The sequence below is a fragment of the Dufourea novaeangliae genome, unplaced genomic scaffold (assembly GCF_001272555.1).
Source record: "Dufourea novaeangliae isolate 0120121106 unplaced genomic scaffold, ASM127255v1 scaffold321, whole genome shotgun sequence".
NCBI lineage: Eukaryota > Metazoa > Arthropoda > Insecta > Hymenoptera > Halictidae > Dufourea > Dufourea novaeangliae.
In genome coordinates this window covers 268,632-286,119 of record NW_015374197.1, presented here as the reverse complement: position 1 = coordinate 286,119, position 17,488 = coordinate 268,632, and the positions used below count along the sequence as shown (strand labels likewise).

The 17,488-nt window shown below is 33.8% G+C and overlaps 1 protein-coding gene across 1 annotated transcript; it reads right to left on the bottom strand.

The window, feature by feature from the left end:
* Positions 1-7,460: 7,460 nt before the first annotated feature.
* LOC107192270 lies at positions 7,461-16,876 on the bottom strand. The gene is made up of 6 exons (XM_015581487.1): positions 16,814-16,876; positions 14,618-14,763; positions 14,477-14,535; positions 9,753-9,894; positions 9,472-9,636; positions 7,461-8,046 (listed from the first exon to the last, which is right to left on the bottom strand). The coding sequence occupies exons 2-6, from the start codon at positions 14,756-14,758 to the stop codon at positions 7,903-7,905; spliced, it is 651 nt and encodes a 216-aa protein (XP_015436973.1). The 5' UTR covers positions 14,759-14,763; positions 16,814-16,876; the 3' UTR covers positions 7,461-7,902.
* Positions 16,877-17,488: the final 612 nt, after the last annotated feature.

Genomic DNA, 17,488 nt, shown 5'->3' with positions numbered 1-17,488 from the left:
AAATAAAAATGAAAGCAACGCCAGGTGATGTTTAGGTCATAATTTTATAACACCTAATGTTAAGTAATTCTAATTATAATAATCATTTTACATTAATATCAAATTGTTTACTTCTTAGTAAAATATTATTCTTACATGTTGCTTAGAATGACTCGTATAAAGTATATGCAAAAAGTACTCGTATTGCGAATAATTTTAATTTATCCCTACTGTATTGCATTGCTATAAATTTCTACAACAAATTGTATATAAAAGAATTATTATATATTTATATAATATTCTAATATTTTGTGGAATTAGCAATACAAATGAAAATGTAGTTAAAGTAGTGTAACCATTACCTAAAGTTTTTGTATCATGGGATAATACATGTACATTCTATCAGCTAAATGTTCCGGATCATCTACCAACTCGACGGACAGTTTCTCTCGATCCGTTGTAACACTGTTAACCGCGATTTATAAATTTTCTTAAAATTTGCGTTATTTTTGTGCATACATTCGTAAACCATCGGGCGATATCAAATTTCTGGCCAGCAAGGCAAACACAACACAGTACATACTGGTGTCCACATTCTTATATCGGCCATTTACTAAGCAATCAATACAGAAGGATAGAAGATTTTACTATACATCGTGGAAGAAATTATGTTTTAGTACAATTTAATAAGTATAAGAAGGTATTAGAAAAGAAGCCACATTTAATTTAGACTTTCTTCCTACACAAATTAGCGTGCATATAGAATGTTACTACATTTCTTGAGTTTGTAACTCGTGCAATCACGCACGTGAAAACATAGTCGTACCTTTTTTAACAACAAATTTGTAACACTTGAGAATAAATCCAGTGGTTATAATTTCAGGAACTATACATTCTTCATCGATGAAAACTAGTGAGGCACACGCACTGTGCCATGTATGCAGGTGAACTGAAGGCATAGTGACTTTCCACGTTTGCGCTGACATATCCGATACATGTACGTACATATGTATACATACATATATGATAAATGCTACTCAATATATGGAGTGGTACAGATAGTATAGAGGGTAGGTCACCCTAGTTGTTCTAATATGGACGTTCTGCCGCTTGTATACCATACACGAATCTTTTTATATGATTTCTATGGGTCGGTGAAAACAATTCAGTCTTTTAAAAATTAATTTTTTCAGAGAAGAATTTATTAAGACAAGAGAAAATAATTGTTTCTATTAATTCAGCTGTAGATTTATTTAAAATACATTTATAAATATTAACAACAACCAATCGGTAGGATATCTCCTTTCGTTGGAGAATTTCCTAGCAAATATTTATTCACAATAATGTTCATTGTATCTTTTGGGATCATGGTTTTTCCCTCAAGAGGTTATTTTCATTTTATATTATTGCACGAAGATTAGATTGATTTATATACGATGAATAATATGTTTTTATATTTCTTACAAAATAGAACATTGAAATAAAGACAATAAAAATATTTCATTTATTCTAACAAATTCTCTGACTTCGACAATATTCACTCTTTCATAAAGTTAATAATTGAGACATTCTCAGATCCACCGCATTTGTTGTTAGTTCTCATTTTAAATATGAAGCCTTAAAAAACTTCGTTGAAAGAAAGGGACTAATTTATCTGTTATTATTATTACATAAGAGGATAATCCTGGATAACTATTCTTCGATATACCATGTGGGAACTTATAATACGGCAGTTAACACTATAAAGTTGTAATGCAAAAACCGAAAAAACTGCAAGCTTAACTATAGTTCGTAATACAGTTTTTAGAATAATGGAGGAAATTCCGTTTTAAAGAGAAAACTCTTTTCTGCAGTTTTATAAAAAAGGATATATCGATTAAGGGGCGATACTCACTGGTTATTACGCGACAATTAAAACGCATGTAAAGCCGAGATTCGAAGTAATTAGGGAATGAGCATCGATTCAGGACGGTTACTATCGAAGTAAATGGACCGCACCGCGAACAACACGCAGCTACCATAATTACCGAGTTCGTTAATTCGTATTCGATAGCGATTGTACTATTTACTGAATTGTATGATAGTTTTACTTCAAGCAAGATTAAATAGTGCCCTTTTCATGGTAGAACGTTCCAAATTTTTTTAATATTTACGCTGAACCTTTTTCCGTCATCTTTTCGAAAAAAAATGATTTCGTGCGTTCGTAATTGTTAAATTTTGTTTAAACCATTTTCAGATATAACTTTACAGGTTGAACGATTGTATTGATACTTTGGTATATTGTAAAGCTCATGTGTACATTGCAATTTCCGTAAGTAATTATTAATTTTTAAAAGTAATATTACTAATACGTAATTTTATAATTGCAATATCTTATAGTAACATACTGGGGTCGTTTCTTTTCTTTCAGTTCTATGTGATCTAATGTTTTATATAGTTTATTATCTGTTATGTTATAATTTTTAACTAACATTAATGATAAATTACATATCAGTAAACCATAAACATATTACATACTTTTTACTACAGTCTAAATCCTATAAACTTCATCTGATAATTATTATTGGCAAGTCTTTCGAATATAAGTTGTGTTCATATGGAAAAGCTATTTTAAACTTTGCCGGAATTACAGTTAACTTCATTAGGAATCGAATGACACACTGATACCATATCGTTCAACGAACTTTAAACAGTCGATGATAATGTCAATATTTAATAACACTTTACAGCTTTTATTAACAACACTAACAGTATTATTAATACTTTATAGTATTAATGTTAACGTGGACAGTCATACTAATTCCGTGTGGGCATTAGCAATTTATTGACACTAAATAATGAAGTCGATACAAATTTTATTATCTTCGAGAATTTGTATCGCCCAATACCGAGGTAATTATGTTCTGCCTTATGATTATAAGCAATTACTAGATTGCAGATTTTATGCATTTATGACATAAGAAAAAGTGCAAAATACAATTCATGAATAAATTATGATACATGCAAAACGCATAAGTGGTGAAGAACTCATATTTCAGCATGACAATGCAGCCGTACATACTTCTAAAATTGTCAAAACATATTTTGACACGAACAATATACAGGTTTTACGGTGGCCAGCAAGGTCACCTGACTTAAATATTATTGAGAATATATGGGGGGAATTAACCCGTCATGTATATCGTGGTGCCAAACAATTTAATTCCCTACAAGAATTAAAAATCGCTATAGAGGAAGGGTGGAATTCAGTTTCTAAAAAATGTATAAAAATCTATACAAAACCCTACCGAAAAGACTATTAGAAGTCATAGAAAGAAAAGGGAAATGTACACATTATTGAAATTTGAATAAAATTCTTGTTTTTGAATCAAATTATAATTTTTCTTCAACATGTCCTATCATTTTGTCGCACCCGTTTTAAACATAAACGAATATAATTTCTGAAAGACAACGTAAATAGTAGTCGATTCTTCGTATGTTACAAAGGAGGGGGTACTGTTTACAGATGTATATACCAAATGTTTGCAAATACCACTGAATTTGAGAAATACGGAAAATCCAGGGGTGTCCTATCATTTTGTCGCAGAGTGTATTGCTGATTATTATTTTTTTATTTAATGCAAGCTATGACTTATTTCCGGCGATAATTCTGTAAGTTTCTGTACCTAAATTTTTCTTCTGGTTTTTTAAAGAACTTATTCATTAGTTGTAACATTGTTGCCCGTTACTAAACTACGAATTTTTATGCCAATATCGAACTACGATCACTTCTCGTTCATTTTTTGTTACATTACCTTTTCGTTAATACATTATTTGAAAAAGGAATTTACAAATTCCTGAGCCTCCCTCTTCAAATAATTATTAGTTTCCATTTTGTTTAAAAAAGTAACTGTGCATTCGTCTTTTTACGTTACACATAATTTTCGTGCACTTGTGCTTTATTCAATAATCTCTTTAAATAACAAACGACAGATGATAAAAAGTATGATTTTATTTGCTAGGTCTTTTTTATTTGCTATTATACGCAGTTTCCTGTGATGCATGCTGACCTACTTGTTCGGAGCTTCGTAGTACAAGCGCAGCGCGTAGCCACCGCTAGCGCGGGAACTCGGCTAGCAAACTCGTGCTCTGATTGGTCGGGATTTTTCGTTAATATCTCGGTAACGAAGCCTCAGATTACATTGTTGCTAAGGAAAAAGTTGTTCCAATTCGCCCCCTGAGTGCCCCATTTCCAGGGTCGAAGGACAGTTTTGTTACACCCTGTATAATCCACATACGATTTTATAGTATACATATAGGCCTTTGAATGTATTAAAAAATCTGTAAGTTGACTATTAAGATTTTATTTAGCTGCTTTCAAACTTGAGAACAGTAGTGTATTTTCTAAGTAGAAAACAGTAACTATAATTGCTAAAAAATCCCTATTGGATTCATTGTTTAATAAAGAATTAATATTAAACAATCTCTTCAGAAGCCACTTTTCATGTGCTTATTTATTTATTGGTACAAAGTATTCTTCAATATTACAGATAGAGATTTATATTCCCGGGCTGTTGCAGTTTTCAAACACAGTAGTATAAAAGAACATTCCTGAACCAATTGTAGGAACCTTGAATATGTAAGGGTATTTATGACTTTGTGCTTTAAAAATAAAATATGAATCCCGATTTTAGCGTTACTCTTACTTATTAAAATTTGTTCATTGTGTAAAAAACATCAAGTTATCGTTCATGTAGTGCTGGTTGCAAAATGGGTGATACAGGATCAGTGAATTTCGTGTCCACGTGCGAGAGAAATAAAATTTTTTAGCAATTTTTGCACATGGGATTCAATATTTGAATAAATTTTCTTAGTATTCTGGAAATTTGTAACTGTAGTGTTTTACAGGAATGGAGGAGGAGAGGGTTCTACATACGAAAACAAAACGAAAATATAGAATAATAGTTTTCTACATGTCTAATATGTATGTCGACTCTCAATTATTTCTAATTGTAATAAATATTAACAGTATTATCGGCTTTCCATTGAGGTTGAGTAATTTATATCTAATCATTCGGGCAAGTAGAATGAATCAATAATGACCAGACAATATGATCCACATAGTAAGTCCGCGTGTCCTATGCACTTTCACTTTCAAACACTATATTTTTGAAAATGAAGGCCCCTACGGAAAACAAATTGTTTTACATTTTTCATTTGCTTTCATATAAAAAGCTGACCCCGTCTTCGATGTACCACGAATTACAAATTTTGTCTGTAGTTCTACTTACAAAGGAAATGCTACAGTTCTTTTAAAAGAACTTCTTCTTCGACTGATAGTATTCCCTATATTTAATTATGGTAAAGATTCTGGAGCCTACAGTATAGTGAGGTTGTAAATAAAAGCCTTAAGTGGGGACATCGATAGGTGTAGCCACACCCATAATTGTACGGGTTTCACAGAAATAGCACTTTGAATGTCAAGCTGAAAAAGTCATCTGTGAGTTGATGTTTAAAATTTCTACTTTCATTAAGTGTACCCTCCGGTCAAAACATTCGAAAAGTACGTGATTTTCATGAATTTATAAAAAGACAATGGAACATCATGTGATAAATACTCGGTTTGATCCTTGTTATTACATATTTGAAGAATACAAAAAAAATGTTATTGTTTAAATTTTAACAATTTTTCCATCAAATATATAGCACTCATTGTACTACTGTACAAATTGAAGGTCTTGACGAGCGCCATCAGAACTCATGATAGGGTCGTCTTAAGTAAAAAAAGCAAGAATATTCTTAAAATACATGTTAATAGCTATCGCCTTACCTATCCTCAATCCAAAAAAACAATTCAGCGATCTTTGGCACCTGTTTAAACAGAATGTAAACAAAAATACGGACTTTTTCATGCATAAATTTGTCTATAAAAAAAAAAAGAGTGATCCAAAGTTAATCTTCGTAACACGACAGCAACGTGAATTGTGAACAAAATGTCGCAAGAATTTTTAAACTCGGCCTATAATTAAACTTTTTATTATGGCGCCCGTGGAGAAAAATCGTGTTTCGAAAAAAACACATTTAAAATTTTTTTGTTCATTCTCGAATTAATCATACGTACATAGATCAATGTTAAAGGTTTTTACCTTTAATCAGCTATTACTGCACCATACAACAACCCTTCCGTGACTTCATATTCCATTTCCTTTCAACTCGCTTTTTTCTTTTTTTCGAGCTATTTTACTTTCTTTTGACGCGCTCGTACTACGACGGTTGGCTTCCGCGATACGCTCTAGGTCTCCCTTAACGGAAAAATGTTTAGCGTGGCGGCCGATATTAAGGTCGAATAAGTCCATAATCGTTAGTAAAGGTTCGCATCCTTTGTTAAACACGCATACCGAAACCCAGGCCGAAATTTTAAGAACGTTTCTTCCACAAAACATGTGTTTCGGAGCGAGCTGCCGTATACACTGCCATATTTTTTTCTATGCAACGTCTTAAAAGTTCTTTAGCAGTCAAGCTTTTGTATACTGGTTTTGCAATTTCTTGTACTTCTGGATCTAATGGAGGCTTGTACGAGTATTTTTGTTTAGTCACTTTATGCTGTAAGTGAGGGTCAAATGACCGTATTGTAAATATGTGTTTGTAGAATCTATACTTTTACGAACTTTTGACTGAAACTTTAACATAGCATTCTTGAGATGCTGTATAATGAAAATATGCAAGAAAACAAATCGATTTTTTTCAGAAATTTTGATCGGAGGATACCCTTAAGACTGTACGATATTAAGCCCCAATCGCCTCTTGCGTGTTAAGAATTGCCGTATTAGTAAATAGATATTAATCTGCAATTGTTACAGATTAGGAGGCATACTTTTTCATCGAACCGGCCTGAACTAGGCTCAAGCTCTTTCTTTTCCTCTAATTGTGGTTTTGGCACCCGAAACTTGAAAATTTTGACTCCTGAATGATTTTACAAACCCACTATATACATATGTTCCAGGGCCTATATCTTTTATGGCTTTAAAAAATGCACTACTCATTTACATATTTTAAAATGGAATTGATTAAATAAAAATATTTAGTGAAGTTAGATGAGGTTTTCGCTTTATTTGAGACCTGATAGAATCCTGAGTAGGCTAAGGGAATTTCTGTTTAATGTCAGTTTTTGTAAAACTGATAAGAAATATATATATTTCCATAAATGTCCACAGTCTAAAGATTATAGATGAATACATTTCACTCACATTTTTCAACATGTTCATTAACATTTTTATATCGAGTTTAAGTTGGCAAGTAACACAGATCACATACAATTAACGTTCACATTAAATATTGAATAATATTAAAAGTGTGTATTTAATTCGAGTGTAAAGAATTTTATTGGAGCACAAGCAGAATATGTGAGTCTGTTGTAAATTAGATTACACACAGAACGATAATAACAATCGATAGTATTGCGAGGATAAAAGGTATAATAATTTGTAGTCAATGTTCGTCCACACTCTTTTATTAATACAATTGAAATCGTGCGATACATAAACACTATATCTATAATGACGCGCGGATAAAAGATGCACTAGAAATTGTGCGTTGACGCGGAACGAAGTGAACGCTTCCGTGAGTCCTTCCAGAATGCCCTCGAAGATCGAAAATCTTGGGAACCAAACGTAGGAAAAGTGATCTGACAATGGTCACAACGTTCGCTGACTTTTATCGCTAACGTCAAAAACTGTGGACTTGCACGAGTCTGGGTGCCAGATGAGTACATCAACAAAAGCCAATCCCGAGCAAGACTTTCCGGAAAAACCCGGTAAATCGCCGCTTACACATACTAAGTACCTAATACACGGGGAATGGTAGTGACAAGGTCGCTACAGTGTACAAAAATGTCTCAATGCGGTTTATAAATACAGATTGACCAAACACCTCATAACGCGTTGTTTACTTCTTCTTTAATTCATCCACCATGGCCTTGAAGGCTTTGAGACCAACGTTGTTGCATTCCTCGTATTTTGGCGCGGTTGCCTTCATTTTGGCTAACCACCTACTTACGTTTTTGAATTTGCTAAAATCGTGATCGATAACCTGTCACAAAAAACAAGAATAAAAATGATCAACATGGAGGCGTTGCTAACGTTCAATTGTAATTTGAAAAAAGTTTTGTACCGGACACATTTGCAGCAAATAAATAACATCGGATAGAAATACTTAAGTAAAATATATGACTAGCCAGTAATAAAAAATACAAAGGAATTGTAATTCAACTATAACCGTAATATCAATCGAATAGATTACAAATTAACGCTATGGTGGATATCAGAGGCGGTCAGTGGTATAAAAATTATTATCAATAAAAATACGATTTGATTTAATTAGACAGAGTGCTAATAAAAATGTGGGACACTTTCAGAGATTGGATTCGACATGCCAAACTAAGATGAAAATCAAGAACGATGAAATTGCGTTCGAGGCTTCTTTCCGAGTAATTAATTGTTGAAAATATGGGTAAAGTATGGTGAAATAGTCTGACGCGACGGGTTATATTACTCGAACAGCCGATTCTTAGCTGATATACAGGCTCGATTGATGAACCAGTGAACCTAATGAATAAAACCAATTCGTGGAATACTTGAAGAACGTGCCTCTCAAGTAGAATAACCGGTCACGTCAGATATATTTTAGGCGTATTTCGCCCGTGTTTTCACAAATTAATAACTCGAACACGAAACCTCGAACGCAATTTCGTCACTCTTGATATTTCGTCTTAGTTTGGCATGGAGAATGCACCCTGTGAAAGAGTCCCACAGTTTTATTAACTCCCTGCATATTGCAGCACTTGTGGATATGATTTTGGGACATAATTTTTTCATGCTGCACGAATATTAATTTCTTTGTGTCCTCTATTGCAACCCTAAGGCTTTGAAACTATTATTATTGTTTTATCATTATACGAAAATTTACTGTATAGTAATTGCGTTAGAAACTGTGAGAAACTCAAGCATTGAAATCTGATTGTTTTTTTTTAATTGTTCATGATTGTGCATCTTTCATTATATCGAGCACTGTATAAAATAGAACAATTCATTTCTAGATAACCCCGTATACAAACTTAATCTTATTGTTAACTAAATGTCTTGACTCTACTTAAAAATTCTAATTTCTGAAGACATAAATTTTGTATGTAGAAATCACATTTACATACACGGAAGTACGTAACAGGAAATTAATATTATACAAACTGTTACTAGAGAATTTGGAGTTACTTTTTTACAAAAGTTAGCAACAAGTAGAACTTGTGTGAGATATGTATTTAAATATCAATTTAATTGTGCATTTTAATTATTAAAAATGATTAACTGATATTCATTTTGTTTGTCGCAAAACTGAAACAGTGGAAGTTAGTGATAGAATCATGTAAATTATGCTAATTTTTAATGGTAAATGAGTCGAAAACATTTTTAAGGGACATATATGAGAAAATAGTTGCGATTATGCATAGACAAAAATTACCTCAAGTGTGGAAACAGTGGCAGTAAGGGATAAATCGGCAATTGTCATATTCTTTCCCGCAACATACTCGTCTGTCTCGAGGAATTTGTCGAGTAGTGAAAGGGCCGTATTGACAGCCTCGTATTTGGTTTGATCCATGGGTGCCTTGGCGAAAATCGTCGGATACTGCAATAAAGATTTTTCAGTGAAAGTCAACGAAATATTCCACTCTTTTGAACGGTAGTCTTATCTCGTATTGCAAGTGAACGTCAGAAATATTGCTCAATAATGTGATGACTTACGTAACAGTCACCAAAGGCTTTGTACAAGGTGCAAGCATCAAAGAACAATCTCAGGTTAACCATCGCGCGTTTTTTGGGATCCTTTGGGTACAGTGAATCGTTCTTGCCATACTGTTCTGCCAAGTACGCCATAATAGGTCGGCTACAAGAGAAAGGAAGAACCGTACAAAGATCACAATTTCTGAAATTTTAATACACAGTGATACGAGTATTGAATAAAAAATTCCTGATGTAATAAAAAATTTCCATTACTAGCCAGTTTTAATTGACGATGGCTGGGTTGCTAAATGAGAAATTCCTCTATGGTATATTATTTCATAGAAAGTGGCCATTACGGTGGTCAAAAAGTAATTTCGGATGTCTGTAATAGACGATGCTGTTTTTTGTTTTCTTATACAAAGCATTGCACTTGAGTAATAAAATAACAGGTCATCCTACAAATAATGGGATTTTTTTTTATGTTTCTAGAAAATGAAGTACAATACAATAATTAAAGCTATTAATCTTTTACCTGTATATATTTTCGTAATTTTTTACATTTCAATACCTACTTTTCAATACCAAGTTCCAGGTTTCCTTCCACAAACATCAACGAAAATTCGTACTACTTGTGGGATGATCTGATATGTACATATTCTGAAAGCTAACACTTCAACGTGTGGTTAAAAGAAAAATGATTACAATTGCATTAAATTTTCTTGAATTGACCATGTTTTAAAAAAGAGTGCTGCGAAGACGATGGTCTGGATGATAACAAAGCAAATTTCCTATGTATATGGTGACGGTGGCGTAAACGAACGAAAATAAACCAAGTATAACTGCTCGAAAGTGAACCTTTCTGTCACTTATACATATTTAAAACAAGGTCAATTCAGGAAAATTGAACCTAATAGTAATGATTTTTTTTAAACGATGCATTGAAGTGTCAACACTCAGAATATGTACAAATTTTATTAGTTACGAGCAGTGTGCGACCCAACGCAGGTAAGCGTATGTCATTCGATAGCTTGTCAAAAGAAGGGTTTGTACCCAGTTTCAACCCCCTATCTGGACAAGAAGGGCTGTAATAGGTAAAATGCGATTGTCAGTTTTTCCATTATTTTTCCTGTTTAATGGCGTGCAAAGCTTCTGTAAAAAATCTGGTAAATAGTCTCTACCGGGGCATACGTTAGGCCATTTTTAGTGATTTTATAGTTGAATAATCAAGTTATGAAAAATTGAAAACACTGAAAAGTTATGAAAAGCTTTTTTTTGTTGAAGTTTTAAAGGCACCACATTATCCTTTCACAGTAGCGACATAGCATAAGTAGTGTCCTCAGTTTTTTGAAGATTTTTCAGTAGGGTGCGCCGTAGTTTCAAAAATCAAAAACCGATTCTGTCGAAGTCGTTTCCGTGAAAAAGTAACCTATACTTTGAATTTTTATATTACCTTTCTTAAGTAAGTATATCATACTATTTTAAATATTTCCATATCCAGTAAATTAATATATAAATTGTAGAAATCGTATCAACTTAAGCCTTTCGTTACAGCGGACCGATCCGCCGGAGTGCCGCTGTTGAACGGAACCCCGCGCCAAAAGTGTACACAGTACGCGTGGACAGTGTTCGGCGAATTTCGCTGGAACTAATCCAAAAAACAAAAGACGAAAAAATATGTTTCGAATCATGTGGTTGACTCCTGGTCAAATAATTCGCGCAACGGCCACAACAGGCGCTACTATCCACTAATTAAGTGAGTAGTTCGCGACTTCCGCCGACTATAGCCGGCGCTCGTATCCACGGGTTGCTTCATGGAGGCCGCTATCATAGACATATAATAGACTGCGCGGTCTTATGGTAGGAATGAAGCGAGAACGAAGGACAGAAGTAGCGCTAGAGTAACTCCTCTTTTGATCACACATCGCAAAGGGAGGGGAGAAAGCCACTGGAGGGCGATGAGGAGAAAGAATGCTGTACGCATGTCATGTCTCCACTACAGCCGTAGGAGAAACCCCCACCAACAGCCTCATTAGAAAGAGGGGAAAGTTACTCCAGGTACTGTGCTCTTTTTCTAGTGCCGACTTCTTCAATACCATAAGACCGCGCAGTCTATTATATGTATATGTCTATGCCGTCTATAGCCGGCCTTCGGCTCCGAGGGTTACTTTATGGTGACGGGCTATAGCTGGCCTTGAGGGCGAAAGGGTCTATTAAATTTGTGTCCTATCCAGTATACATATACTGAAGTATTTATCAAACTTCCAGGAGCCTCGTTGGTGTAGCGGTTATGCGTCTCGACCGCGGAATCGCTAGGAGGTTTTTTTGGCCGTGGTTCGCCCCCCTATACACATACTAGGTTTTTTTATTACATTCATTACATATTTTTTAATTTGTAATTAAATGACAATAAATTGTTGAGAACATAGGGTAAGATAGTCTATTGTTAAGCATACCATGAAGCCGAGGTTCAAAAGATTTTTATTTATATTATAGGTTAAAATATTCTTGAATAAATACAATTTGTTGTCATTTAGTTACAAATTAAAAAATATATAAGGAATGTAATATAAAAAATTTCTACTTTGTACGGAGCTTAAAACAAGTCCCAAAAACTCCTCAGTGGTTCAGTAGTTAAGACGTTTAGTCGCTACACCAATGATGCTGCTTTTACAAGTTTGGTAAATAGTTCAGTATGCACTAAAGGCTCCATGAAAGTTGGATAGGAAGTTTCTCGTGAGAGTTCCTACTTCATCCCCACCACTGGACTGGCGCTGGGCGCCAGGGTGGGGGGGGGGCGTGGAACCAGTCAGGCATATAATTTATTGCCCCGGCGCGCCACGGCGGCTTCCCTTTCAGGAGCAGACGCGATGACAGAATGTTGGTGGCCTAAAAAAGATTAAATGCCCAGATATCGTCGAGACAGCAATAATGTAACAATGAAACTCTTTTATTTTCGATTTTGTTTAATGAAACTTTCATTACTATATTGTTGAGATTTTTCTGATTAAAATGATTCCAAACACGATATAATTTGGATTATATTTACTTATGTAGAAAGTATAAACAATTCATATTCTCTTATTATCGCTACTGATAAATTACAAATACCGGTTGCTAGACACATTTATGCAAAATAATAATGGTATAGTGTTTTTAGTATGTTATACAATATTCTAAATTATTTGTAAAAACGATTATTTTGAGTTGCGTTTACAGTAACATAACACATATAAACATAAAATATTTATAATTAAATAATAACTTTATATACCGTATTTGAGAAAAAGTTAAGTGCAATACCTTAGAATAATTATTGCAAAGTTTTTATAGTATGTCCGGTTTTATTGTATATACGCTATTATTTCTCTAACTATTGAAAATACAAAGAAATGTTTTATATAAAAGATGCTTGATTTCATAGAGAAAACCTAACAAAAAATATTGAAATTCTTCCTTTATTTGTTACTTACAGAGATTTGAATAACAATGCAATTTTTTTAAATAGGACTACGTATTTTTATTATTGCTATGTAATTAAGTATTTCAAGACAAATTCAACAACATATTTGAAAGTTCTATTTGAATAATAACTTAATTCGATGTTGCTGGAAAATGTCAAGTTAGGTTAGCATCTTGTATCCATAATGTGTGATTCGGAAGAGAAAGTTATCCGAGAAAGTATTGTTCAAACAGAACTTCCAAATATCATGTTGAATTCGTCTTGAAATGCTTAATAACATGGTAATAATAACAATATCCAGTTCCACTTAAGAAGTTACACTGTTATTAAAATTTATGTAAATAACAATATTTACAAAAATTCAAATATTCTATGAAGTTTGCATCATGAAAACAAACAACTTTCAAATTAAACATTTTTTTGTATTTTAAATAGGTGGAAATACAATAGCGTGTACACACTGAAACCGGATATACTGTGTATGTATACTCCTTTGATAATATTAACTGTTTCTCAGAAAATCGTAAACATGTAATTAATTACGTTATATTCCATATTACTGGAACCATATGTAAACGAATTTCGCGGGATGGTTTCCACAATTCTCGTCCCCCTTTCAGTTTCATTCACGGATCTTTCTTATGAGAAGGTGCGAAAATGTCTAACTTTATCCAATGTTCCTTTAAGACGTTTGCTGTCATTTGGAAAATCGTACAAGTTCTGCATCGGCACTGCGCCGACAGGGGCAGCGAATGTAAAGGACGAAACACCTTATGAATCGAACGATTGCCGTCGAGCCTAAAATACAAAAGCAAGCTGCCGAGGCTCGGGCTTCGAGCAAAAAGTTATGAGGGCCTAAAACATTGCCCCTCGGTGATGCAGGTCCCGATCGGGACCCGAGTTCTGGGCAATAATAGAAAAAAAATTGTAATGGATACCGTACCGTTTTAATTTAGTTGATTCGATTTTTACAATTAATATACTGTTTTACTGAAAATGGAAAAATTTTAAATCATATAACATATTCTCTCAAAGAAATATATAGAATATACGTATAGAAATAACGTCGAAAGAATCGGTTTTTATTCTCATTCACTCAACAATTCTTTCATGAAAGTAGAAGCTTATCATCGAAGTATATTTTTAAATAATTACATTTTCAAATTTACCGCATCGTCAACAAAACATGACAAAGAGTGTGAATATTTTCCCAAATTATTTCCCTATTAGTGAAATTATTTCTCCACAATTGTGCAACTAAATGTTAACTTTGAAATAGTCTTACCTCTCCCACAGAATAAAACCATTGTCGTTGATCGTAGGAACCGTGTGCTGTGGATTCATCTATGCATAAAGAAACATTAATAACACCAATTTCGAGTACATTATGGCAGCCAGTAATTTCTTTTTTTTTCGGTATTCGTACCTTCAGGAATTCAGGTTTCATCTGTTCTCCTTTCATCAAGTTTACAGGTTTGGCATTCAATGAAACTCCAACCGCGGCGGCTGCCAGAGCAACGGCGCGGCACGGAGCGCTTCCGGGAACATGATAAAAATCGATCGGCATGGTTTCTGTAACAACACGGGATACTTATATTGTTCAAGAATTTTCCGAGGAAATATCGATTGCATTGGTAATGCGGACTACGGACCTTTAAGGAAGCATTAGTCTTTAGCGATACATTTGTAAAAACTAACAATGTAGAAATTTCTTTACTGCATGGAAGGTTTTACCTGGTCCCACATATAATGAAAACCGTAATAAAATATATTGAGCTTCTTTAGGTACTGAATTTCAGACGCTGTTTATTTGAACGTCGTTTCATCCAACGTTAATACACACGTTTCAAACGGATTGTTGTTAACATTGTATACATGTGAATATTGTATAATAAATAGGCTTTTGTTGTTTTTACCAGTTTGTATAATCGCGGTCTTACTTTACATTATGAATGCATAGAATTATTAAATACAGTAGGAAACGCAAGTTTAAGAGCCAAAGGAATAAAGAGATAAATTCTTCTGGTTACATGGTAAACACAAAGATATATGGAAAAATAGTATTTACATGAAATTTGTATAACACGAGTATGCGTTTGCTTTAATAGCAGGTGTTTATAGAGATGTGGAGATTAGCATAGCAGAATATTTTACATGATTATTGCATAATCATGAAGTGTATAGTATTTTAACCATGTATTATATAAACCTCTCATGGTGCATACCAATGAAAAGAAATAAATACATTTTTTGTAAATAATGTGTCATTTACAATAACATTGTTCATCAAATTTGAATTTTTGTCGTACCTCATAACCACTAATAGGTGTTTCTGATGTATCTTTATGTGCAAAATACGAATCCGCAAACCGTTTTTTCCCAGCACGCCAAATTTCCGAAAAAATCAATTTTAAAGAACGAACCTAAACATTTTGAAAAATTCTAGTAATACTTATTCAGATATTTTTTACACGAAAAAATTCTCTGGACTCTTCGTAACAAAATAATATACATTGGTACTTTATTATAGACATGTAAATATGTTTAAATAATGATCAAAGTGAAAAGGATACTGAAGACGCACCAATTTTTGCTGATATTCTTTCATTTATTTCAGAAACTAAGAGTCTAAGAAAAAATGTAATCATAGCATGTGATAGAGCAGACCTTTCTGTTAAGGGACATGTTAAGGAAAGTTACAAAATCTACTTTGTTTTCAGTAAAGAAGCGAAATAGTTCAGAAAAATACGCAGTGGCAGCAGTTGTACTATGAATGCATACACGCGTGATGCGTTACGATAGCGACAGTTACTACTGATTGTGAGTGTGTCAAGGTTGTAAACATTACATGTTACAGTGTATGATATTAAACGCCAGCTATATGTCAGATAAATGCATTAGCGGTATTTCATTACTAGTAGATCCAAATTGAAGTAGGTCAATATATACAACAACCTTACCATACAGGTGGCGTACAATAAGTGTTGGAACCAAGGAGAAGATAGTTCAACACAAAATTATGAATGAATAAAATACCGGTCTATTTTTTTTTCTTTCAAAGTTTTATTGTCAACAGACATGATTTCATCGCTCATGTTATCTCAAAAGAAAGTAATACTTTAATACGCACGTAAATGTGTACGTATCTACAAAAATGATTTCGTTCTAAAAAAGAAAGAAAACATTTTACTCAATGTTCCAGACTTATCTGTACGCGCAGATTCACCTAATCCACAATTTTAGTTCTCATTACATGACACCTTGTATTTTTCAATACGGATCCACATGAAAGCTTGAACATTACCGATTTCTACATAAGTGGCACTATGGAGCAAGTCGATAACCGCGGTACCAAACAACATGTCAAAACTAATTAGTTCTTCGTAATTTTGCGACTCTACAAATTTTCTCTTCGCATTCGTTATCTACACAGAATGTCGATCTAAGAGAGCCACGCACACCGGTGAAAACAACGCTCGCGTGCCATCGATAGATGCATTTTAGCGTGAACTGTACAACGGCGAACTGACGAAACACCGAATTACAGTTTGTAAAAATTCGAGAATGCACACAAGATGATTTACGATAGCCGACAAAACGGGATGGAAATATGGTTACGTACTGTTTCGATCCGGCACAACAACGGAATAATCGTGAACTGTCTGACAAAGTTAGACCTCGAGTCTTGCCTATAAATGCTACGGTACGCTGTACACAACCTGCTTTTCAAGCGGCTGGATAAACGTCAACGCGCAGGCCCGACAGACTACAACCTGTTACCGCTGCACAGGCGTCGCTTCCTCCACTTTTTCGTAGTTGATTCTGTCAAATCATTCTATCCTAGAAAATGTGGGGCTGAGTCATCCACGATTGAAACACTACCGGGCCGCACACCTTTCTAAATTTGTTTCGTGTAATACGGATGTTAATGCGTGTAGAGAATTGATTCATTGGTTCCGTGTTTCAAAAATTTCCATATTTTTGGTAATATTATCAGAATCAGAGAAAAAGTTTAATTCTATTCTTTTGCAGCAGAACAACGATTATTTGTACCAATAGGGAGATAAATCAGTTCTGATATACGATGTTTCGGATATTATAATTGGTCCAGGAGAACAAAAGTTGCAAATATATATCGTAAAACGACTAGAAATTGTTGGTACTCGCGATTGATGTTTATTATGTAGAAGCATATGTGATAAACTTAATAGAAAAAGCAAGCTAAACATTCTCAAATACAGCTAGCTTCCGTATTTCACCTAAAATAAATATTTGAATAAGATCTGTGCATTTCTTT